At 42.8% G+C, this 24,529-nt stretch overlaps 2 protein-coding genes across 4 annotated transcripts in view; one reads left to right on the top strand and one right to left on the bottom strand.

The window, feature by feature from the left end:
- LOC134670295 (trifunctional purine biosynthetic protein adenosine-3) overlaps positions 1-24,529 on the bottom strand; it is a 48,842-nt gene that overhangs the window by 12,495 nt on the left and 11,818 nt on the right. The window contains exons 4-15 of one of the 2 annotated variants that reach the window (XM_063528040.1): positions 22,495-22,708; positions 20,009-20,139; positions 19,503-19,626; positions 10,498-10,720; positions 5,122-5,338; positions 4,614-4,812; positions 3,602-3,809; positions 2,894-3,141; positions 2,118-2,264; positions 1,163-1,328; positions 595-679; positions 183-429 (exon numbers count right to left, since the gene is read on the bottom strand). In XM_063528040.1, the coding sequence (XP_063384110.1) occupies positions 183-429; positions 595-679; positions 1,163-1,328; positions 2,118-2,264; positions 2,894-3,141; positions 3,602-3,809; positions 4,614-4,812; positions 5,122-5,338; positions 10,498-10,720; positions 19,503-19,626; positions 20,009-20,139; positions 22,495-22,708 (2,209 nt within the window). Of the gene's footprint in view, positions 1-182; positions 430-594; positions 680-1,162; positions 1,329-2,117; positions 2,265-2,893; positions 3,142-3,601; positions 3,810-4,613; positions 4,813-5,121; positions 5,339-9,348; positions 9,495-10,497; positions 10,721-19,502; positions 19,627-20,008; positions 20,140-22,494; positions 22,709-24,529 lie in introns of those variants that run through there. The other variant, XM_063528039.1, reaches the window with a different exon arrangement.
- Positions 5,774-9,189, top strand: LOC134670297 (uncharacterized). Of its 2 annotated transcripts, XR_010099040.1 has the most exons (3): positions 5,774-6,253; positions 7,614-8,512; positions 9,042-9,189. XR_010099040.1 is itself a non-coding variant. In XM_063528043.1 (2 exons), exons 1-2 carry the CDS (start codon positions 5,926-5,928, stop codon positions 9,116-9,118), a joined length of 405 nt encoding a protein of 134 aa, XP_063384113.1. In that variant the 5' UTR covers positions 5,814-5,925; the 3' UTR covers positions 9,119-9,133. The 2 variants fall into 2 exon arrangements, 1 of the variants encoding a protein (XP_063384113.1); XM_063528043.1 differs by lacking the exon at positions 7,614-8,512 and having other exon boundaries at positions 5,814-6,253; positions 9,042-9,133.

Raw genomic sequence — 24,529 nt, 5'->3', positions numbered from 1 at the left:
TGCAACCCTCAGCCACTCCGGACACCACAGCCCTCGCCACAATGACATCTAGTCGCCCACAGGCGAAGTAATCAAGGAACGTAAGGGGACTAGCGCCATTGCCGAGTATGTCACCACACATGGCGACCCCGCCAACATTAACATATTTATTTAAAGAATGATATCTATATGATACGACTTACCTATAAGCGCAGCCTGTGCCTGCCTGCAACCCTCAGCCACTCCGGACACCACAGCCCTCGCTACACTGACATCTAGTCGCCCACAGGCGAAGTAATCAAGGAAGGTAAGGGGACTGGCGCCGTTGCAGAGAATGTCGTTGACACACATGGCCACCAGATCGATGCCAATAGTGTTGTGTTGGTTGATCTTCTGGGCGATCTGCAGCTTGGTGCCTACGCCGTCGGAAGCCAGGACGAGGACCGGGTCCTGGAATAAACAATAATGGTATTGATGAAGTTCTGTCAATTATAAAATGCTGTTGATAATCGTTTTTCTTTCCGTATTTTTGACATTTGTGCTTGTTGCAAAGAGAAAAAAACTTACAGAAATGTGCTAAGTTTTATAAATAAGTTTGTTTTAGAAATGTATTACCTTGTATTCCTGTTCGATGGCTTTCAATTGGAAGCAACCTCCAAAACCACCAAGACCGCCCAACACACCCGAACGTGATGTGGACCTGCGTTATAAGTATCATCTTTATTATTGTCCGGTAAAAAAATCATATTCATTACGTAAACGTAAAAGACGTATGTAAAAGACGATGTATTTTAATTTTAAACCAAACCTTATGTGGTAGTTCTGGTTGTCAAAAATTGACGTTTATCAAATAAATAGGGGGTATTACTGCAATATTCTGTCTCCAGAATGCAGCACGAGCACTTATCGTAAACCATACAGTAACTTATACATACTATCCCAAACAGTTTTTTAGCAAGTTATTATCGCAGATAATTTGTTATGAATAAATATGACATTGATGTATTTGTTTACAGAGGGCCTACCGCGAAACGAAAATCGAAATTCCGTTATCGAATAATCAAGAGCAGACTGATAAAGAGGCAGGTATCGAACTTTCTATTTTCGTGTTACGCGGTAGGCCCTCTGTTTGCGCTAGTGGCGCCGCCTACGCAGAGTTTCGCGTAATATTCCCTGTTCTTACCTGGCGAGGGGCTTGATGAGGGATACGAGCGAGTCTCCCGCCTCGATATCGACGCCGCTGTCCTTGTACGAGAGCGACTTGAAGCCCTGGCTCTGCGCGCCCCCGAACGGCTCGGTGAGCGGCGCCATGGCTTCCTTGAAGTTCTCCACGACGACCTGGTGTCCGCCTGCCGACAAAACTGTTACATACTTAAAAGTTTAAACTAAATTTCGAACGAGTAACCATCAAATATTTTTTATACACACTTTTATTGCCGACTGTGCTTTTTCTCCATTGCATGTTTATCAAGTACGTCTCGAGACCTTTCAAATGAGCCTAAACCCAATGTGTTTGTGATTTCCCATCGAAGAGTTCCTTTGGCTATCTTCCGACTGCATCATCAGATCAACTCCATGTTAGCATATTTTTGCATTGTCATCGGATATACGGAAATATGCGAAATTTCAGCTCAATGAGACACCTGGAAGTGGTTCAAAGTTACAAGATTTGAAGCACCATAGATACAAACAGATATAGGTTTATACGTGACGCTAAATAAAAGCGTGTGAAAAGGTAGACAGACCTAATAAATAAGGTTTCGTTCTACTTTTTGACGTCAATTTGACTTTAGACAGACACAAGAATAAATAAGTAGTGTGTATTTTTCATCAATTGATTTAACAAACGGAATGAGTCACTGCAAGCCTCAGTTTGCACTGAAATTTAATTGAAAAAAAAATGAGTTGGAATATGGTAAAGACATATCCAACTATGTAGTACACAATGAGCTAACCTTCCTTGCCCAGGTTCTGCACGGTGCTGATGACTTGGATCTCGGGCACGGAGGCTAGAACCTCGTTGAGACACAGCGGGTCTACGATCACAGCCATCCCCACTCCGCAGTTGAACGTACTAGCATTTCCAAGTCGTAACATGCTGAAAGGAGATCCAGCTATGTAGTACACAATGAGCTAACCTTCCTTGCCCATGGTCTGCACGGTGCCGATGACCTGTATCTCGGGCACGGAGGCTAGAACTTCGCTGAGACACACCGGGTCTACGATCACCGCCATCCCCACGCCGCAGTTGAACGTGCGCAGCATTTCGAAGTCAGAGACGCCACCTGATAGTGAGAAACACGAGTTTATTAATATCATGTGATGTGCTGCGCACAATAAAACGACCCTCGTTTTCAAACGTGGTACAATAATTTCAAAATTTTATGAAAAACACCTGGAATCTCTAACTCGTATAGCAGTCAATATAAAATCAAGTAGATTGTAACGGACAAAGTAACCAAAGTAATTCAGAACACGTCTTGATTTCTATGCTAATAAAAATGTACCTATTACGATCTGGATACACTTAGCCACTTTGAACGTCACTATAGTCTCACCAATAAAAGTCTGCAGCGGATTTGATAGCCCACGCAGCGTAAGTGTTATTTATACGTCATAGTTTCATAGAAGTTTGACGTTTAAAATGACACTTGCACTGCGTGGGCTATCAAAATCGCTGCAGACTTTTTACGGTTTGACTCTATCTACTGATTGTAGAGTCTGTGCCGAAAGAGATGGAATGTATGGAGCCCAATACATTCCACGATTTTCCTCTTTCCGAACAGACTCTACGTACTGTTACGATGAAGTGAACATAAAGTTAACTCTTTTGTATTTTGGTGTGAAGACAAAACAATCCAAGCTTTAAATTTAAACTGTTACCTGTTTACATATATCAGGTCAGGAAACTCACCCTTAGCCTGTAACCATCCGAAGATAGGTTTGATCTTGAACTTCAGAGCATCAAGCACGACCTTCACCCCGGCTGGCAGCACCCTCGGTATGTTCTCAAGCAGGCCTCCGCCAGTGATGTGGGCCATGGCCTTGATGGAGCCCTTCTTGACGGCCGGGAGGAGCGCGTTCACGTACAACCCGGTCGGTGCGAGAAACTCTTCGCCGAAGGTTTTGTTGGCGGTGCTGAATGGCGCTTTCTCGAAGTAGCTGCGGGGATTTGACAGTTTTAGAGACAGTGAAAAATGAAAAAGGAGACACGAATAGCGATGCAAGATATAAAAGATTGAAAGAACTTAGTTCAATGCAGACTTCACATCAATTGACTTGTGTGTGAGCTAGTTTTCTCAACTGGTATAAAATACCAGTGGCGGCGCGTCCATCAAAGCCGATTTCCACCGGCTTGCCTGTTTTTGGACGTTTGAGCAGAGTTGTAAAGGAAATATGTAAGCCAAATTAGCCCCGGCTTGCCATGGCATGGATATGTTTGACGCGCCGCCACTGTAAAATACACTTACCTAATCCCAATCAGTAAGATTTTGTCTTTATATACAATCACATGTTGTTTGTGGTTGTCCACGACTCCTACAGCAAAATCGCCAGTGGTTTTCCGCAAAAAATTAATCAAACCTTAATGTGAGAGAGATAGGCTCCATTTTCGTGTACACACCTGTGTCCAGTCTCCAGCATGATTTTCTGCACCAAGCTGTACCCGTTACTGTGCACGCCAGTGGATGCCAGGGCGAGCACGACGTCGCCGGCTCTGATCTCTCTGGTGCGAGGCAGTTGTTTGTGGTTGTCGACCACGCCTACCGCGAAGCCGGCCAGGTCGTATTTCCCGATGTCGTACATTGTGGGCATCTCTGCGGTTTCACCGCCTGAGGAAAACATTAAGGATTAGAAGAACCCATGTACTATACATACTAATACTTTATAGCAGCGGTCGGCAACCTTTTAGCAGCCAAGGGCCACATGGTAGTTAATGGAAGTGACGCGGGCCGTACTTTGTTAATATTTATGACTTTATGAGACATTTTCGTTCGTCACTATTACATACAAAATAGCCAAGGCGGCACTCAGGCCGCAAGTGACAGGTTCACGAGCCGCATGCGGCCCGCGGGCCGCAGGTTGCCGACCGCTGCTTTATAGGAACCATCATTCGTCTTAGAGGTATACCTGTAATAAATGAAAGAAGAGAATCCTTACCTAGTTTTGAAAATGGAAGAAACTTACCCAGCAGCGCGCAGCCGGACTGTATACAAGCATCAGCAATGCCGCTGACAATGGTCGTTGCCACGTCAACTTGTAGTCTGCCACACGCCATGTAGTCTAGGAACGCGAAGGGCTCCGCTCCAGCGCAGAGGATGTCGTTCACGCACATAGCGACCAGGTCTTGGCCGATCGTGTCTTATTTCTTCATGATTACTGCTACCTGTTATGAGAAATGAATAAACTTACCCAACAGCGCGCAGTCGGACTGTATACAGGCATCAGCGATGCCGCTGACAATGGTCGTTGCCACATCAACTTGTAGTCTTCCACATGCCATGTAGTCGAGGAACGCGAAGGGCTCCGCTCCAGCGCAGAGGATGTCGTTCACGCACATAGCCACCAGGTCTTGGCGATCGTGTCATATTTCTTCATGGTTACTGCTACCTGTTATGAAAAATGAAGAAACTTACCCAGCAGCGCGCAGCCGGACTGTATACAGGCATCAGCGATGCCGCTGACAATGGTCGTTGCCACGTCAACTTGTAGTCTGCCACATGCCATGTAGTCCAGGAACGCGAAGGGCTCCGCTCCAGCGCAGAGGATATCGTTCACGCACATAGCGACCAGGTCTTGGCCGATCGTGTCATATTTCTTCATGATTTCCGCTATCTGTTGAAAACCAAAAAAACTGTTTAAATATTTGCTGCATTTCTAAAACCATAATTGGCCAAATGGACGAGTGCCACAGGATGCAGGTATGCGTTAGAGGGAGCAAGTATTATAGCGATCTCATTCCGTCGCATCTGCGTGTAGATACGCCAAGTTAGGCCCACATGTGGACACAATATGTGGAGACATGATACCTTAACAGTCTTGATTGATTCACGATTAGTTTCACTAGACTGATATCGACCGGGAATGGGGGGGGTAAGGTTATCGGTCCATATCCTGGTCGATATAAGGCTAGTGAAGATATACCTTAAGCTTGGTTCCGACTCCATCAGTCCCCTGCACCAGCACGGGATCCTTCAGCAGCGGGTCCATGGCCGCGAGCTGGAACAGGCCACTAAAGCACCCCAGCCTGCCTAGAACGCCACGGCGATGCGTCCCAGTAGCTAGAGGCTCGATCTTGCGCACTAGCAACGCTGCGGCATCGATGTCGACACCGGCTTGAAGGTAGGAGAGACCGTTGATTCTGGAAAGAAAATGTTTCATGAGAAACGGGTCGTTTATTGCATGGTATGTTAATTAACACATCCTCTATCCTGACCGACAAAAATATGCGAATCGGCCCCTTACTGTGATGATAAACGCGCAAAGCTTAACGCAGATGGCGCTGCAATCGTCAAAAAATACATGACATACACATCAACAATAGGTTACCTCTTCACCAGGGAAAGGACATATTACCCCGAGTGGGTGAAAAGGACCCCCCCCCCCCCTGTATGGTGTATGGGGAATCAATAATTGGTAAATATCAGAACGCAACGAAAACAAAACGTAAACGTCAAAATTGACATTTCGCTTACCTGCGATTCTGCGCTATAATATAGTGGTCGCTATATTATAGTGACCGACAAACACACACCGTAGAAGTGAAGTGAAACATTTTACTTTCTAGTTCTTATTTAATTGTTTAGAGTTACACAAATAGACACTATTAATATCGACATATATCTAAATTTTACAGTTTAGCTTAGCTTACACTACAAAAATAAATCTATCTTTGTAATATTGATTTGAATGACCCATAGCTGGTAGTTTTGTGTTCTAAAGTTTACGATGGAGTCGACACCGCTAGATGCAATGGAAGAAGTGTGTATAAAACATGAGGACAATATCTGTGTAAAAGAATCAACAGAAGCACTCGACGAAGTGCGTGTAAAAGTTGAGCCAGTGCAATATATCAGTGTAAAAACACCTTATGACAGTGTGCGTGTGAAAGAAGAACCAGAAGAACACCCGTCGGCTGAGGATATAGTAAAACACGAACCGACTTGCTTAAAAAGGCATGGCGTGAACGCTGTGGATACTTCAGAGTTGTATGCTGACCATATTGTAAAAGATGAGCTAGTGCTCGGCCCCGAGATAATGGAGAGGCCAATGGAAGGTCAGTTTTTAATAGGGTTTGTTTACTATGGAAGTTATCACAGCGAAATTTGTCAAGACAGATAAGTACCACAGCAGACTGATCAATGTCGCTCAGCATTGTACTATCAAAATTCCCATTCGATAAAATTCAGTAGAAACTTCAATGGCAGCAGATGGTTTGGTGTAACTTACTCTAAAGAATCAGAATAAACCCAATATAGGTATCACAAAAAAAGGAAAAGACTGGAGAGAAATGGCAATAGATAGACAAGAATGGAAGAAAATGTTGGACAAATACTTAAATATATTAGAAAAAGGCGATTCGGAAGAGGCCTAGGTCAAAAAGACCTTACGAACATGTATATAGAAATATACATACATAAAATTATAATTGTTAAATGAAATGTTAACAGTTCGTATAAGGAAGGCTTTAATAAAAAATAATAATAATAATAGGTATCACAAAAATAAAAAACCGGGCAAGTGCGAGTCGGACTCGCGCACGAAGGGTTCCGTACCATAATGCAAAAAAAAAACAAAAAAAAGCAAAAAGAAAACGGTCACCCATCCAAGTACTGACCCCTCCCGACGTTGCTTAACTTTGGTCAAAAATCACGTTTGTTGTATGGGAGCCCCATTTAAATCTTTATTTTATTCTGTTTTTAGTATTTGTTGTTATAGCGGCAACAGAAATACATCATCTGTGAAAATTTCAACTGTCTAGCTATCACGGTTCGTGAGATACAGCCTGGTGACAGACGGACGGACGGACGGACGGACAGCGAAGTCTTAGTAATAGGGTCCCGTTTTACCCTTTGGGTACGGAACCCTAAAAAATGATGTTGAAAATCGAATTTGCATTATATTTTGATTTGAGATACAGAACAGTATGGCAGTTGTGGGGTGTCTCTGATTTCTCAATTGTTTTATGTTTGGGCACGCCCGGAAGGAAATATATCCCATTGATTCAAAACATCAATATCATACTTAGGGGTCCGTTGCACCAAACCATCTGTCACCATTAAAGTATTCTCTAAATGTTATTGTATGGGAACTTTCATTACTCGGTTGAGTGATGTTGATCAGGCTGTTATGTGTGTGAATTTTTTTGTCTTAACATTCAGTTCAGATCTTGCTAAAACCAATCAGTGGTATGACTTGTTTTGGTCTTTACAAGCTCTCTTTTAGCATTAAAATTGCATGTTCCTCCACCAATGTTTTACACTCAAAGTTCCAATTACTCAAAAATGACGTATTATGCCACTTGAAGGGTTAAGGAATCTTTTGCTTGCTCGAGTATCAATATTAGTAGCACGGGTTAAACAACAACTTTACTCCCTTGTAAAACAAATAACTAATTATATTCTCTATTGTTGTAGGGAAAACTCAAGAAAAGGAACGAAGTGGGAAGCCCCGTAATTACAAATGTGGCCAATGCAGTTTTGCTACCGTACACCAACGAAGTTTGAAATGTCATAAAGAGAAACACTCTAATGTAAAGCCTTACAAATGTGGGCAATGTGATTACGCTTCTGTACGCAAAAGTAATTTAAAAAGCCATGAATCGACACACACTGGTATAAAGCCACACAAATGTGGCCAATGTAATTTTGCTAGTGCACATAAAAATAGTTTACGAGAACATAAAAAGATACACATTGGAGACAAGCCTTACAAATGTGGTCAATGCAGTTATGCTAGTTTTTACAAACACAAATTGCGAATTCATGAAAGGGTACATACAAAGGTATGCGGCGGTGAAAAGCCATACAAATGTGACCAATGTGATTTTGCTACTGCCCTCAAACAAAGTTTCACATCACATAAATGGACGCATTTTTGTGAAAAGCTATACAAATGCGACCAATGCAGTTATTCAAGTGCCTACAGACATAATTTACGAACCCATAAAATGTTACACACCGGTAAGAAGCCCTAGAAATGTGAGAAATGTAGTTATGCAACTGTACGAAAAAATATGTTGCGAGACCATATAATAACCAAAACATATTTTAGCAGAAACTAAATAATTTGTAAGAGTTATGGAAATAAAGAGTCTATAATAAAAATAATAACCCACACTGGTGAAAAGCGACATAAATGTGATTATGCTGCTGTTCTTAAAAGTACTTTACTGAGCCACAAGAAGACGCACAAAGGAGAAATAAGTGCTAAAACCGCCGCAGAAACCTACCCCACATCAGGAGTAACAGGACCACTTGCCGATCAAACCTGTATGAAACTTGAATTAAACCAGTATCTTTTGAAGCACCACCAGGTTTGTGTACTGACTGATACTATTGTTGGGAAGTAAACCCCCTACTGAGTTTTCTATTTATAACGTATGTCTTCCCAGAAGGCAGACTGAAATAATTATTAAAAAGCAATGACATTACAATTATTTGTTAAAGTTAATAAGGAAAAAATATTGAAACTAATTGATATAAATGAAATGTGAATTTATATAAATGTAATATGTACTGAAATTTAATTTTTTGGTCAATAAAGGCTATTCTATTCTATTCTATAACATATGTCTTATGGACTTTAACAATTTATAAACTAAATTTTAATATTTACTTAAAACATGACCTACACAAAAAAATATGTTTGTTACAATTTAGCTATACTTCAAATCTGGGGCAATAAGTGATTGAAGAATTGAGTGTTAAATTCTACTATAGATGTATGTTTTTATACCTTATCATTATTTATGTCTTAGTTGTGGGAGTGATATGTTTAACGTAATCAAAATATTTCATATAATTTTTAAATTTTAAATGTATAATTTGGATTTTTTTTCTCAGATTCCCAGGACGAGATTGAAATGAATATAAAGAAGGAAGAAATGGAGGAATATACTGAAGAAGAAGACGCAAATTAAAGCTAGGTGCTTTGAATTAACTATAAAAATATGCTTAACTATCTAATAAAACATCTAGAATGGAACTGAGGTTATTTTTTATCGTATGGCACATTTTCAAAGGTTAGCATTTGAACACTTCATACTCGTAGCAATTGAGTAAAGAATATAGACTTCATTTAGGCGACCCGAATCTTCTAAAAATAGGGAAGACCATGACAGGACTAAATGAAGGAAAATGAAATGCTAAATGCGAAGAAAATAATATTTATTTAGAAAACATAACATGAAATGGAGATTTTTGAAAACAATGCATTGATTACAATGATACAAATGCAGATTGGAATGTAACATGGAATGTGAAGCGAAAACTCATGGTCATTTGAGGTGGGGCATGCTGAAACAAATAACATATATGAAGAAAATGAATACGAAATGAATATAATAATGCAGATACCTGCAACATGAGCTAAGCAACAGACAAAGAATTTTTTAAAGGATGCGGTTCAAAAATAGAGCCCATGATATTGGGTGGAATTTTAAACCAACTTCAAGCTTTCAAAAGGAGGAGATTCTCAATAGTGTCAATTCGGTTTCATGCGTTCAGTGTCGTTAACAGACTATAATAAAATGTGTTTGGAAAATATTATGCGGGACACCCAATACAAGTTGCGAAAAAAAATTGCTGTCTAAAGATCCAACTAAACGGAAGTTTTTATGCTTGGATGTTTGTTACGTTGTCATGCAACAAGGGCTGGCTAGATTCAGATGAAATTGGGAGCTAAATTGATTATTACAAAAGATACTATTTATGTACCTTAGATATCGACTTACGGAGATGACTGAGGGGTAGAAAATTTAATGAGAGTGAGACTTATGAGGAGGTAAGTACCTACTAGGTAGGCGAAGCAGGCCAAGCAAGTATTTTTATGTAGTATGTGCATAAATCATTTCTTTAGATAAAATAACAACCTGCTACGCGATGGGTAAATAGAACAACGCATCCGTATTTAAACATTAAAAGAAAAATACATATGGATTAAGAGAACCTTAACTAATTGTAAAGTGCAAACTTTTAACTGCTAACTGAATTGTTAAATGCTTGACAACCTAGTTACCTACTGCATAGTGAACATACAATGAACATAATTGTCAAAGAAGCCTCATAATTACCGCGGCGGTCAAAAATCAATATTTATTAAGGATGATCAAACGTGAGATCCAAATCAGACTAAGGGTCAGTTGCACCAATCGCTGTCAGCGTCAAAGCGTTCGCTAAATATTCGTCTTGTATAGCTTACCACGGGAGTATATACCAGACAGGGCAGCGCCAACTCGGCCGCCGGAAGTCCCTAGCAGCGTGCTGTTATCGGCTACAACGATATAGAAACGTCACTTACTTGGAGAAGGCCTTGTGCGCGATGTCCTTCCTGTACTGCTTGCCAGGGAAGTCTATGGCGCCCGCAGCAGCGGCGGCGGCGGCGGCCGCAGCACGAAGGGAAGCCGCTCGAGCACAAACGAGCAAAACTCGGCCACCGGCGGTCACTAGAGTGCCGTTAGCGCCGCGGGCAACGCCGCTGTGGAACACCACTACGCCTGGGTTCGACTGAACTTGGGAGAGACCTGAAAAGGTATTGAGATTTAGAAAATAGCACATTGAAAAGAAGAAGACTACTGTAAAGTAGGCAAGTAAATAACAAATTCGTACAAATGCTTTTCCAGTTTGATTTAAGAATTATGTGTACTATTATTTATATTTTATGCGTTGAATTTAATCACTTTCTTGATACAAGTCCTAAACTAAATTAAATTATACATGTTTTTTTTTACTTAACCTGGAATACCTGGATCAGACCTGTTCAAGTATAAAATAAAATATGAAGCAATACTTATAGGTACATAGACATTAATAGTCCCGTTTCGTTAAAAGTCATAGAATTTTAAATGAATATCAAATAAGACCTACGTTACTGTAATTGTAAATATTCAAAGTTTCAATTACAATATAAATTAGAAGGTAAATCAGAGTAGATAAGCGAGAATTAGACCATTTACCAGTTTAAGTTATGATGTAGATGTCAGATGTATTAGCAAAATCATAAAATGTTATTAGCTAGTTACAGTTTGGTGCCGTGACCAGGATATTTTTCGTAGACTTGAAGATCGAGATAACAGTTCTAGAGATTAATGTTTCCCAAGTAACACACAAGCAGGATAATAGAGTAAACTTATCATCTTATTCAAATTAAGATTGCATAAATTTTGTGTATATGCGGTGGAAATTACTAAATTCGGAATAAGAAAATATGTGGGCCTAGTGGGGCCTTTATACCAACAAATGCTGAATAAATTTTGCATAGTATCGGTTTTGCATATTAAAGCTGAATAATACTTATTTCTTACACAGTTACTCAGACATTATTCAGCTTAAAGCATTTGTGGTTACTAAAAGCTGCATAATAGCAGCATTAGCAGCAATTAGCTGTATATATTCTGTGTTGTATGATTTTAAGCAGACAATATTAAGAAAAATGTGATAGTGGCTACTAAATGCTGAAAAGAAGCGTCGGTGAAGACTTTCAACTGTATAAAAGCGGTTGCAGTTTCTGTTTTAACGCTAGTTTTTGAATAAAGGTGGACGCTATTACTGGAAGCTGTAATAAAATCCACATATTATTTGTTATTCAGTAGCTGCATATATGGGTTAATTATGGCTTTTATTGACATAACGTCTGAATAACGTTCATAAGTGCTTGTTACTAGGCCTACATGAATAAAGTATTTTTGACTTTGACTTGACTTGACTTGAATAATAAATACTAAAACAACACTTATACTTAAGTTATAGCGATTTTAGTACACAAATACTATATTTTCTTGCTAAAAGCTGCAAAATGAACGCAATGAGAGGCGCTATTCAAACTACTGCTTATAGTATCAACAAGTGCGCAGTGGAGAGGGTTCCGTAGCTTTATACACGGTCAACAGTGCTACTTGAGTCTGATTGCTTTGAGCTTGAGCGTGTTAGTAAACAAATTGGATTTAAGAAACAGACACGGTCATAATCGTACTTGTTTATTATTTTAAAACAATTTAATCATTCCACTGACTTGCACGCGCACTCATTTCGAACCTAGAAATGAGTCCGCGCGAACGTTTACTAGGAAACAGGTCAAACCTGCAGAATGCGCACCTGAAAAACCGAAATGTAGGTATAGTTCCGCCGGCCGAATATCCGGCGGCCGGATACCGGATATTCGGCCAGTGTCCAGGCCGGATATCCGGTATCCGGCCAAACAACTATCCGTTGCATCTCTACTTTTAATGACGTAAAACAATTGCTAGTTACCATCGTAAACACTGTTAACTGACCATTTTCATACCTTACTGCAACGAGATAAAGTTTACCAATGGCCATTTAAGGTTGTTGTTAGTTGGAAAACAATGTGACAAATGCTAGTTATTCATATTGTTGCATTAAAAAGTTGTAGACTGGACTGGGTATGAGAAAAATAAAATAATCACCCTCATAGAGAAATCGATTCTCCTGTCGATTTTGAACAGACTGTTTTTAGTTTTCAAGTGGGTCTACTCATACCCATCCCACACTGTACTCGTACTCATACCTAAACAATACTGCCCATATCAAACTATACTTAATTGTACTCATACCCGTGATACCCGCTACTAATATGAATGAATGAATGATATACCCTCACCTTCGCACCTATACCATATTCATATTCATACCATACTCGTAACCATACCATACTCATACTATATACATCTTCGTACTCACGTCGTACATCTTTGCGTTACCTTTACCTACTACATATTTGTCGGAATTGATAACGGAAAAAATAACTGTGTAAACTGCCGTGCCCCCAGATTTATCATATAACTTATATATTATATCGCGTTTATAATATTAGTGGGAAGTAGGATTGAATATTGCCCGTGTTACATACCTATAATGTTTTATCATCAAAGTAGTGAGGATCTATGTGGTTTTTACTATTTGTGTATAGAACCCTAATAGGCTTTGAGATTGAGAAAACAATTACTATTATACTGATGTTATTCAAAACTTGTTGTGTTATGACCATTATTATCTAACATGTTGCTTAGTAACGCGAATAATGTGAATGCTTATTCAGAAATTAGCACAATAATAGCTGTGGCAGCAGCTTATATTCAGCACAGTCGGACGCCATTACGGTTGCTCACTTTTTAACCTCTACAATTATATAGGAATTGAAAATGAACTGAAAAACCCATTTTATTCATTTATAAAACTAGTTTTATCGTAGCATAACTTGTTAAAGTACATTTTCTATCACTAAAACATCTAAACACGGCAGAAAAATTACAAATTTAAATGTGGAGTAGTAAATTTTCTATATTTACTTTTGAAACGGTGCATTATTTACGCGGCGCTTTAAAATTTTAAATAAAATGCATATATATATTAACAGTAAAGTCGCATGCGCAATGAAATTGAAGTTATGTAAACATCAAATAAATATATGGGTGATGTCCTCCTTATTTTGTAAGTTTTCACTGCAGAAACTAACCTTTGACACGAGTTCACAAATTAAAATGGAAGACATATCATTGATTTAACACAAATATCTGAATATTATGTGTTCCGTACTCCACATCGGATATCTTCATTGAGAGAGTAACGCGATCGTTGACCAATGATGCCGCTAGCGTCTATGTAGTCGCTCCGCCCCACGCCGTGACGTAGTTCCGCTTCCACTTCCTGCGAACCGTTGCTCGCTTCCCGCTACTCGCCACCGCCATGTCATTGTTTCGTCGACCGTCTTGACCGATGGTCCGCAAATATTTTTTGCGTATATTTTTGCAGCATGGTGCTTTAACATTTCCGATCCAAAGCTCGGTCGATTAAAATAGTGAGATATGGCAGAGATCGCCACTATTAGTCTTTTGGCGGTCTCGCGATCGAAGCCATCGAACGGTGCTTTTCGATTCTACCCACTTTTTTCTTGCTAAATTAATTTTCGCATTCCATGCTGCTAAAATCGTTACCGTTAACTCGCATTTTCGAGATCGAAGTAGGAAGTGCGTCAGTGGTTTTTGTTAACAAGTGGTAACAAGTCGCTCCGCATCGGAGAGGGAACGTGCGGTCATCGTGCCTGCGGCGGCGGGGGCGGCGCGACGGCGGACGGCCTGCGCGCGCCGCTGCCGGGTGCCGCGCTTCGCTGATAAGGAGGTTTGGATTGTCTCGAACCATCCGGTGAGCCAGTTTAAGATATTCTAGAAGTTACTTCGTCACTAAAGGAGGGTTCTCAGGCAGTAGCCTGGGAGTACCTCGTGTTGTTAGTTGCGGCGCGACCGGGGCGCCCCGTCCCCCGGCGCGGGGGCGCGGGCCCGGCGCCCGCCCCCGCCCGCGCGCGCCGCGTCTTCTGCTGTCGTCCAAGGTGACTCCGGGACACCGCGACGCTGCGGGCCACGGTGGACGCCTCCAGTCCGCAGGACTCGGCGAGACGTCACACGCCCGCTCCTGTTACTGCAGTCGCGGTGCGGACGCGGTACGGATGCGGACGCCTCCAGTCCGCGGGACTCCGAGAGACGTCACACGCCCGCTCCTGTTGCTGCAGTCGCGGTACGGACGCCTCCAGTCCGCGGGACTCCGAGAGGCGTCACACGCCCGCTCCTGTTGCTGCAGTCGCGGTGCGGACGCCTCCAGTCCGCGGGACTCCGAGAGACGTCACACGCCCGCTCCTGTTGCTGCAGTCACGGTGCGGACGCCTCCAGTCCGCGGGACTCCGCGAGACGTTACACGCCCGCTCCTATTGCTGCAGTTGCGGTGCGGACGCTTCCAGTCCAGCGGGACTCCGAGAGATCCGCGTGGCTCTGCGAGACGTCACACGCCCGCTCCTGCAGCTGCGGGCGCATCGCGGGTGGATCGCGCCAAGGTGAAGGCGGACCGCTTCTGCGTCCCGACTGCTCTAGCGGAAGGAAGGTAAGTTACGTGTAAGCAGTGGAAATGCTACGAGTACAGCGACGATCGCCGCGTTGGTTGCCGCCCGTCATGACGCCGCTGGTGACCTACGCGCCGGTGGTGGCCACCACGATGGCACCGCCGAGGGCAACAGCGTCGCCGTGATGATGTGTGCAGCTACGAGCCTAGCCATCGGCGCCTCCCGTGCCGGTAACGTCCGTCACGCGCACCGGCGCCTGTCGAGCTGGCCGCCACGACGGCGCCTCTCGCACCTGAGCCTGGCGACGGTGGCCGCCATGATGGCGCCGCCAGCTCGATGACGCCGCCTGCCCCCCGAGCTGGCCGCCACGATGGCGCCTCTCGCATTACGCATCGACGCGGCGGCGGCGGCTGCCACAATGGCACTGCCCGCCACGATGATGCCGCCCGCCACGATGGCACCACCACCTGCGCACTGGCGCCTCTCGAGCTGGCCGCCACGATGGCGCCTCTCGCCTCACAGCAGTGCCTCCCAGACCAGCCAGCCAGACGGCGACCGCCTCATGCACCGGTGCCTCCCGAGCTGGCCGCCACGATGGCGCCTCTCGCATCACGCACCGGCGCCTCCCGAGCCGGTGGCGGCGGCCGCCACGATGGAGCCGCCCGCCTCACGCGACAACGCCTCTAGAGCGGGCCGCCACTATGGGTCCTCGCCTCACGCACCAGCGCTTCCCGAACCAGTGGCGGCCGCCATGAGCCGCCCGGCCTCAGGCACCGGTGCCCCACCCCCCCCCCCCCCGAGCCGGCCGCCACGATGGCGCCCCTAGCTCCACGCACCGGCGCCTCCCGAGCGGCGGCGGTTGCCACAATCACGCCGATGCTGTCCACCGATGCTGCAACTACGACGATGTCGTCCCTTGCTCGCTGGGCGCCACAGTATCAGTTTTGTCCTGTCCACATGGTTCCATTGAGGTACGCAGGCGCCTATAGCTATGGTGCAGGTATAGGTATGGTATGGTACAGCACGAACAGACCGCTAAGCTCTTGGTTTCGGGTAAAGAATCCTCCGGCGACGGCAGACAAGGTCGTAAAGAGCCCCGTCCTAGTGCGGCTCGACTGCCCGGAGTTGAAAGCGGTAAGATATGTCGATACTCAGAGGAAAATACGTCGTGTTCCCGGGCTTCATAAAGGTGCTGATCGACTTCGCTGTGTCGCTTCGAAGTTCCTACGACTTCTCGAGGCCATGGAGTGGTCCAACCGGAGAACAGCTAGCGACAAGGCCCTGTGCGACCACTCGAAACCGAGGTGAAAGGCATCGAAAAGGTCTGCAGACTTCACATAATTATCTCTGCTTGCTCGCGCTCTCCAGCTTAAGTTCCGTCTTACAAAGACGAACTCGTGCGAAAAGCCATAATAAACAAAATGGGACAAATAAACCCGCTGCGCCTGAACAAGCTTGAGTTTCCGGTGCTAAGAGAAAGGGGCCAGGAGGACTCCAGCAGTTTCCATCTGTCTATATTCGACTTTATCGAAACACTTTTGTTACGCAAAGCGCCAAAATCGATTTTAGACTTGATTTCATCAGTTCGATTTCCTTAAAAGCATGCTACTAACTCGATGCCCTATACTAACTCGATATAGGGTGTCTCTTCGGATAAAGCGAATTAGACCATCACGCTCCTAGACATCACGTGGGACACGCGGCACAACACACCGATTGAAAGTTTTCTTTTTCACGACATACAGGCCTGCCTTGCTGCAGAGTTTCTCGCAGAAATGAGACCCAATGCCTTCTGTTCAGTCTCAAATTCGCAAACTTTAGTTCATGGAGGAAGGTGAAGCCTTCGCAGTCCCCAGCAACACGGAGCTGCCGAAAGCCTCGCACCACTTTCTTCCTCATCTTATGCAAGCAGTCCGTTACAATCTCCAATATTGGTAGACAATGTACGAGGTAAGGCCCTTTCAGCGAAGAGTAACCGTTAACGGGCCGCATCTGCAGCGCTGACGACAGAAGTGTAAACATACAACCGCACCGGTACAGTATACATAAAACGACGGCGACACTACATCCCTTCCGTTACTACGGCTGTCGCAAAAACTGCTGATGCCAGCAGATCGTCTACAGGTCGCGCTGGTTGCTTGCTACTTGCCAGGTCGGTACAACCCCCGAGGGCGACGGTTTATCAAGAAGTCACTGCGCGCCCGAGTGGCAGCTGCGCCCAGCAGCCGCCGAGACTGGCTTCACCTGACAGGCGCCTTGTTGGCCGGCCTCCGCTTTCGAGAGCCCTCGCACTGTGCCACGGTATTTCTTAACAGACTCATTGAACTGCTACCACGACCTTTGACAGCTGCCTGTGAGACTTGGCATGGATGTCTCCACCTCCCAGCCTAGTCTGTGTACTGCGACGGCGTGATAAGGAGTCTTAAAGCAGCTGTGGTAAGCTTGCAATTTACTGGCGGTCCTAGTGAACACAACGTCAGACCGCCCTCCCTTACGAGTCAACGACCTTAAGAATGAGGCGTAGCTCCTGTCAGATAGGACGCTCCAACACCGAGCTGGCGGGATCAGGAGTGACATCCGCTACTGGCGTGACTGGCGCATGCATATAACATGCCAAGGTCTAACGCTACGTAGCGAACGAAACGCAACTGTCACTGTCTCACTAATATGGAAGAACTGGATATTCCCGATTCCGGTACTGTGTTTGTATAGAAAACAGTAACGGGAGCCCCTAGATCGTCCCCTTGTCTAGGCTGCATGTACGGCCACAATGTAGAAACGGTCTTTATGGTGCATCAAAAATAAGATCAACTGCCAGGTACCTCTATCCAGTGAAGTAGCGAGCTATCTCAGACGTCTATTTCTATTATTCATGTTAGCTTTCAGAACGATACTCGTTCATAAGCCTCTCACAAGTGCTGTGTATGAACCACTATCGGACACTATGCCTTCTTCCAACGCCATTAATAGCGAGACCAGCGCCTCCCAAAGCACGAGCTTGGGACGCGAGACATCTACTTGCCCTAATTTAAATAGCCCTACAACGTTAGGTACGTTAGAAGAAGTACGATAGAATAGCTGCCGCACTTTTGCTGTTAGCATCAGGCCGCAGGGTCAATGACCTTACTCTACTACACTGTAGCCCGGGCAATTACATAGATAACTTTAACGCTATTATTTTGTGTCCGAAATTCGGCTCTAAACCAGATAACGTGTCTTACCGACTGGACTCTTAGAAGCTCCGGAATAAAGTATAGACCCAGTATAAGTAGGTAGTCTGGGTACGTCACCTTGCGAGAATTACACAAAATGTTAGGGGACACTTCGCTTATTTCTTTCAGCCACAGTCTCATCCAAGCCGGCCTCGCCTACGATTGCTTTTGATCCACGATGTACTTAATAACTAAATTGGCTGGAAAGCTATTCACTTAGCGATATTTTCGCTTATGTTAATTGGGAACATGACTCGCCGAGATTCTGCGGACCGGATGCGATTTCGAATGAGAATTCTCTTAAACCAGTTTAACGTCAGATTCGAACCTGAGATTACAATTTCAATTCTCAATTTCCTGTAATTCACATTATAACGAGTCACTGTGATTTCATGGGTTGCAATATGGTGTATACATATTTATTCTTTCTCTGAGTTCTATATATGACAGTAGGTGTAGCCCTATCGCTTGCGCGCCCGCTAACTCGCCACCAGGAGATAATAAACAGGTCTCAATGAAGATATCCGATGTGGAGTACGGAACACATAATATAAAAATTTTACCTTCCAATAAAATTATTATTATGTTTCCTATCCACATCGGATATCTGAGTAATGCCTTCCTGGCAGGCTACTAGGCTACTTTTATGCCGACGGTACTTCTCCTCAACAATGACATGGCGGTGGCGAGTAGCGGGAAGCGAGCAACGGTTCGCAGGAAGTGGAAGCGGAACTACGTCACGGCGTGGGGCGGAGCGACTACATAGACGCTAGCGGCATCATTGGTCAACGATCGCGTTACTCTCTCAATGAAGATATCCGATGTGGATAGGAAACATAATAATAATTTTATTGGAAGGTAAAATTTTTATATATTTTCTGTAAAAATACACTTTGGAACCAAAAGCTTCATAACGTGTGAATAACTGATTCATTGTGTACAAAGCTGGATAACTTTGGTTTAAAAGTGGTATATAAGCTTTTGACAGCCTCTATACAAGTGTTATTCAGCGATTCAATGTGTGGGCACACACTTATATAGCTATTACATTACTGTTATTCAGAAATAAGCGGCGTGGGCACTGCCCACTTTGCGCCCAAACCTTCTGTATAACGTCTGTATTAGCGCTTATTCAGCTGTTATACAGCTACCTTATTCAGCATTAAGTACGGCATGCTCTATTATTCAAACAATATTCAGCTACGTTGTGTTACTTGGGTTATAGGAAGTGAATAATCAACTCACCACTGATGACGCATCCCTTGGTGGAAGTCTCTGGGTATCCTTTTGAGGCTATGACTACACCGACCGAAGATAGTTTAGTGTTCCATGTGACTTGCAGTTGTTTTAAAGTGCCCTCCACGCAAGCCTGAAAAAGTTTAATTGTTATATTTGCTGTTTTACTCGGGCTAAAGTTCGGGGTTTTAGGTTATTTAAACGGTCGCTAACTTTGTCGAGTCGAGTACAATTCGGCGTATGAATAATATGAATACAGTTGACAAACTTGTGTCCCGTAGAATAACTCTGAATCTAACGTGGTTTTTAAAAGTGCTCTAACGTGCCACTATCGGTAAAGCAGAGACAGCAGCAATCGTTGTTAGGCCTAATAGGTACCCAACCCATACCAGCTTTATAACACATTGGTTCAACTTAAACCTTCAAGGCTGTGTTAGGTTCGTCTCCATGAGTGTTTTAGGATCTGCCTCTGCGAGTTTCCAAACTCCACCGCCATGGTTCACAAATATACTGACCTTCAAGACGGTGTAGAGGTCTGTCTCCATAAGCGTCATCAGGATCTGCGTTTCTGGGTCTCCGAAGCGACAGTTGAACTCCAGTGTCATGGGGCCAGACTTCGTTATCATCATGCCAGCGTATAGGACACCTGGGAACAAAGTCAGGCTTTGAAATAAGGTCTCAAAAATTTAAACCTTAATCTGAACAAAATAGAGTTTAAATTCATTAAATCCAATCGGCTTGAGGCTGTTTAAAGCTAGCAGTTAAAAACTAACTTTTTAAGCGTTGTAACTTGTATTTCATATTGAAAAATAAGAGAATCAGCACCTTATGCAGCTCAAAAACACATGGACGGACACAGACATACATTTTGTAAACATACCACCTAATGTAGGTATATTTAACCTACGTAATATTCGTTATATATGGCGAACATTAAAAAAACAATTTAATTAGATCGCCGCAAACAAAAATAAGACAACAATCGCAACTTTTACGTAACATTGCTAATTGACAGTTTAAAATAGAAACACAACTTTATGCCTATAAAAATAAAGTCTCGTTTCTAAATGAACAGATTAACAGATTCTGTTGTCATACGTATTTGCTCGAGTTATCTTTATTTATCTATTATTTATATGTGAACGTAAACTGTACAATGGCAGGTCATAGGGCATCCATGTAATTGCATAGTATTTATGACATCAATATCGTGATTTAAAGATGTAGTAAACAGGACCGGATTCCACCTAAGCCCACAAGGCCCGGGCCTTGGGGCGCAGGAGACCTAGCAATATTATTGAGGTGGAGAAGGCCGAAGGCCCCCCTTAAATTCCAAGTATCATACCAAGTGCCTATTTAGGGGCCTTAGGTCTCTAAAGCCGGGCCTGATAATAAACATACATATTACACATTTTGAGCACCTCTATCCAAGTGGCTAATAGGCACATGACTATCAAATTGAAGATCGGCAGCTCGCATCCCGGCTTATTTCAAATGACGCCCTGATTAATGAGTTCGATATTTACTAGTTAGTTTTTGGTAAAGGAAAAGATTGTAATGAAACCGGATTAATCCAACGAGGGAAAGGGAGGCATTCAAGATGGTAGCCGCATTCGTAAGAATAAGTTCCTGTGCTAGTTACTTAGTTAAGTGTAGATAGGATAAAGGGTAACCGGGCTCTTGGGGAGTCAATAAGTGAATAGTTAAGTCATTTAAAGTGTTAAATACAACAGTCTATTCCAATGATAAGTTCTTAAATCCGACCATTGTGTTATTATTAATAAGGCGAGAATAGACTTTAAACGTACAATCTTTCAGGTGAATATAATATAGCAAAATTTCATAGGTTGTCTACTCTAGTTATCTAGCATCACAGGGCAATTGCTGATAAATAATAAATACAATAAAGACGTAAATTCCAGTGAAAGTAGAATTCATCCAGATGATATGTCGCCATCCAGGTAAACAAGACGACTCAGTCTTTGGGGCCCGTAAAAAAAGGTCATCGAAATAACAACATTACTGTTGCATCGCTCATCTCAATATGACGAAAGAAAGTGACGCAGATATAACGCAATAACACACCACGGAGTGAATTGCTGCTACGATAATCACTGCTCGGAGCTTGTATGGGGTCATTGTATCGACTTTTGCATGATTGGGACGAACTTATCTGTTACTACGGAGAGTTATTGTCATTCTAGATAAATACTTTTGTCCATATTAAGTGAACGATTCGATCACCTCAATTGCAAAGATATAAGGTTCACCGATAGTCATAACAGAAAATAAAACCTCTAAAAACAATTTTTTCACAAGTTCACTACCATGAATCTCTTATCAATAGCACAGAATAAATAATAGTACTAGGTACAGAAGATTCACTCTCTGACAGAACGCGTCTGTAACGATTAGGACAGATATGACCGCTAAGTGGCGACAGCCCCACGCGTGGCTTATGGCTAGCCACCAAAATTGGTGTGGGACGGATGTACTTGTTGCAAACTGAGCCACGCCTGTCTACCATGAATCTCTTATCTAAAGTATTGATGTTCATCCAGAACTCCAAGGGAACCTTAACCAAATGATAGTCGCATATCTACAGCGGGTGTGGCTACGGGTTATCAATTTATAATATAATCAAAGCTTGGATTCTGTTTACTTGTTTTACGACAAACAAACCTTATCACACACGGCACGCGTGTGATGCAATGCAACTCCCTTAATATAGATTTTAACATATTGTACATATGATATTTTATTTATATTCGTATAGAACTCATCAACATCTATGATGTCCTCAGACTTTAGTCTGTCTACAGCCCTCTGCAGCACCTGATCTTTCACATCCAGCAGCTGACCTGGAGTGATGAGGGGACAAGGGCAGTAGGCGCCAATTCCGCCGGTGTTGGGACCTATATCACCGTCTCCAAGGCCCTTGTAGTGTTTAACACCCTAGTTATAAGGAGACACGCCTAATATCTGTTGTATTTCAACTCACCAACATATTTGATGCCCTCAGCCTTCAGTCCGTTTACAGCCCTCTGCAGCACCTGATCCTTCACATCCAGCAGCTGATCTGGAGTGATGAGGGGACATGGGCAGTAGGCGCCCATTCCGCCGGTATTGGGGCCTGTGTCGCCGTCGCCGAGGCGCTTGTGGTCTTGCGCGGGGGGCATCATGGAGACGGTCTCGCCGTCGGTGAAGGCGAGGACCTGGGTGTGAAATTAGAATGTTATTGTGTGGGTTCGCATCACAAGCTGAGGACAATATCTCATTTTATGGCGGTCTTTACATGGCGAGGCAACAGCGGTGCCAGTGTGATAACCAGGGGTCGTACAAAAAGTGCGGATGACGTCAAACCACTTATAGGATGATTTCAAATAGTATTTTTGATTTTCATAAACAATTATCACTTATCATATATCAACCTCTTTATTAAACGATATCGCCACTTGAAATGAGTAAGTAGGTACGTTTTTGACTGACACATTGTCAATCAGATGAACAATAAATTGACTTCGTTATTGTTTAGCTATTGTATCTTCACGATTATATTAAGCTAAGGCAGACTTTTAACGCTCTAAAATGTCATCTTTACTCGAATATTGTGGCAATTTTCCGTTTTTGGAGGTACGTGACAAACACGTATATAGTAACAGCACCAGTCATGGGACATTTAAGAGGAAATTTGGAGTATTTATGATATTTCCCTTATACATGTAAATGGTCTACCGCTTAGCGTGTTAAAAGATGAAAGTCCTATCCGTCTTTCATGTTTTAGGCGTGTTGTATCAAAGATACTGCAATTAGTTTCCACATATTTAACTAATTAAAACTATGCTTTTTTTCTCCAGTCATGGACACTAAAGTTCCAGTAATGGGCCCCCGGTAATGGACGTGGATCCAGTAATGGGCCCCCTATAATGGACATTGCTCTATCAGTATAAAATATTGAAATGAGTAATAAATTACGGCAAAATAAAACAATTTTTGGTATAAGCTTTTATCGCTGAATGTATTTTTCTTTCCACAGTCAATTATTATTGTATTAGATCCATCGAGACAATTCTAATATACCCTAACACAATTAGTTAGGGTTTAATGCGATAAAGTTCCCATGGCCACCTCCTGTCTCCATCATTAGATCAGGTCCATGTTATCATAATATTGCATTATCATCCGATTTGCATACTTAATTACGTACTTACACAAAATTTCAACTGAATCGGAAATCGAAAAGTGGCTCAAATTCAGCTACCGAGATTGGACCCGCACTAACTAACAGGGCAAGTTAAATAAAAGTTTGGGAAAACGATATTAATTTATCCGAAGTCCGAGAATACCTCCTGATTGACATATTTCTTTTTAACTACATTTTATTTATGTATTGTTTAAACATGAAATGATGGCATAGCAAGCATCATTCTGTCATTTGTCCCATCATAGGAGGTACGCAGTTCTACAGCTCCTATAATGGGATTGGGCCAAATACCACTATTTTTTTACATCGGTGGAGTCACAACATAGTGTGTTGTTATACCTTATCTCATGGTAAATGCAATTAACAAAACACATTCTAGTTTTCATCAAGTATTAATTAATTAAAATTTTATAAATTAACTCACATCTCTTAGCGAAGTTGTTAAGAATTCGTAGTGGTATTTTTTTTCAGTGACACGACAACTTTTAGGTTGACGCCAATTTCTTAAAAAACAACCAAATTTAATAAAACTTCAAACTGAAACAGCTCTAGGACTCTTATTTATGATAATATACAGCCAGTGTTTATAAACTACTTTTAGATACTTATTTTAGAGGAATTATGTTTTTTTGTCCCATTACTGGTTCCACGTCCATTATAGGGTCCACTACTATACTGCTCTTGCTGTAATCAAGATATACCAACGAAGGTAAGCAATATTAAAAGACATTTACATATTCGTGAAATTTATTTTATTCACTACATCACCCTACCACCTGTATTATTAATTCCATGGATTTATTTACGATTATTTTGTTACTTCATTAATACT

Source organism: Cydia fagiglandana, chromosome 13 (assembly GCF_963556715.1).
Source record: "Cydia fagiglandana chromosome 13, ilCydFagi1.1, whole genome shotgun sequence".
Classification (NCBI taxonomy): Eukaryota; Metazoa; Arthropoda; class Insecta; order Lepidoptera; family Tortricidae; genus Cydia; species Cydia fagiglandana.
This window is presented reverse-complemented; position numbering and strand designations above follow the sequence as displayed.

Bases quoted from the DNA above. Each gene is read 5' to 3' on its own strand.
- LOC134670297 (XM_063528043.1), top strand. From the start codon at position 5,926: ATGGAGTCGACACCGCTAGATGCAATGGAAGAAGTGTGTATAAAACAT. The intron at 6,254-9,041 runs GTCAGTTTTTAA...TTTTTTTCTCAG, and splicing joins AATGGAGAGGCCAATGGAAG to ATTCCCAGGACGAGATTGAA.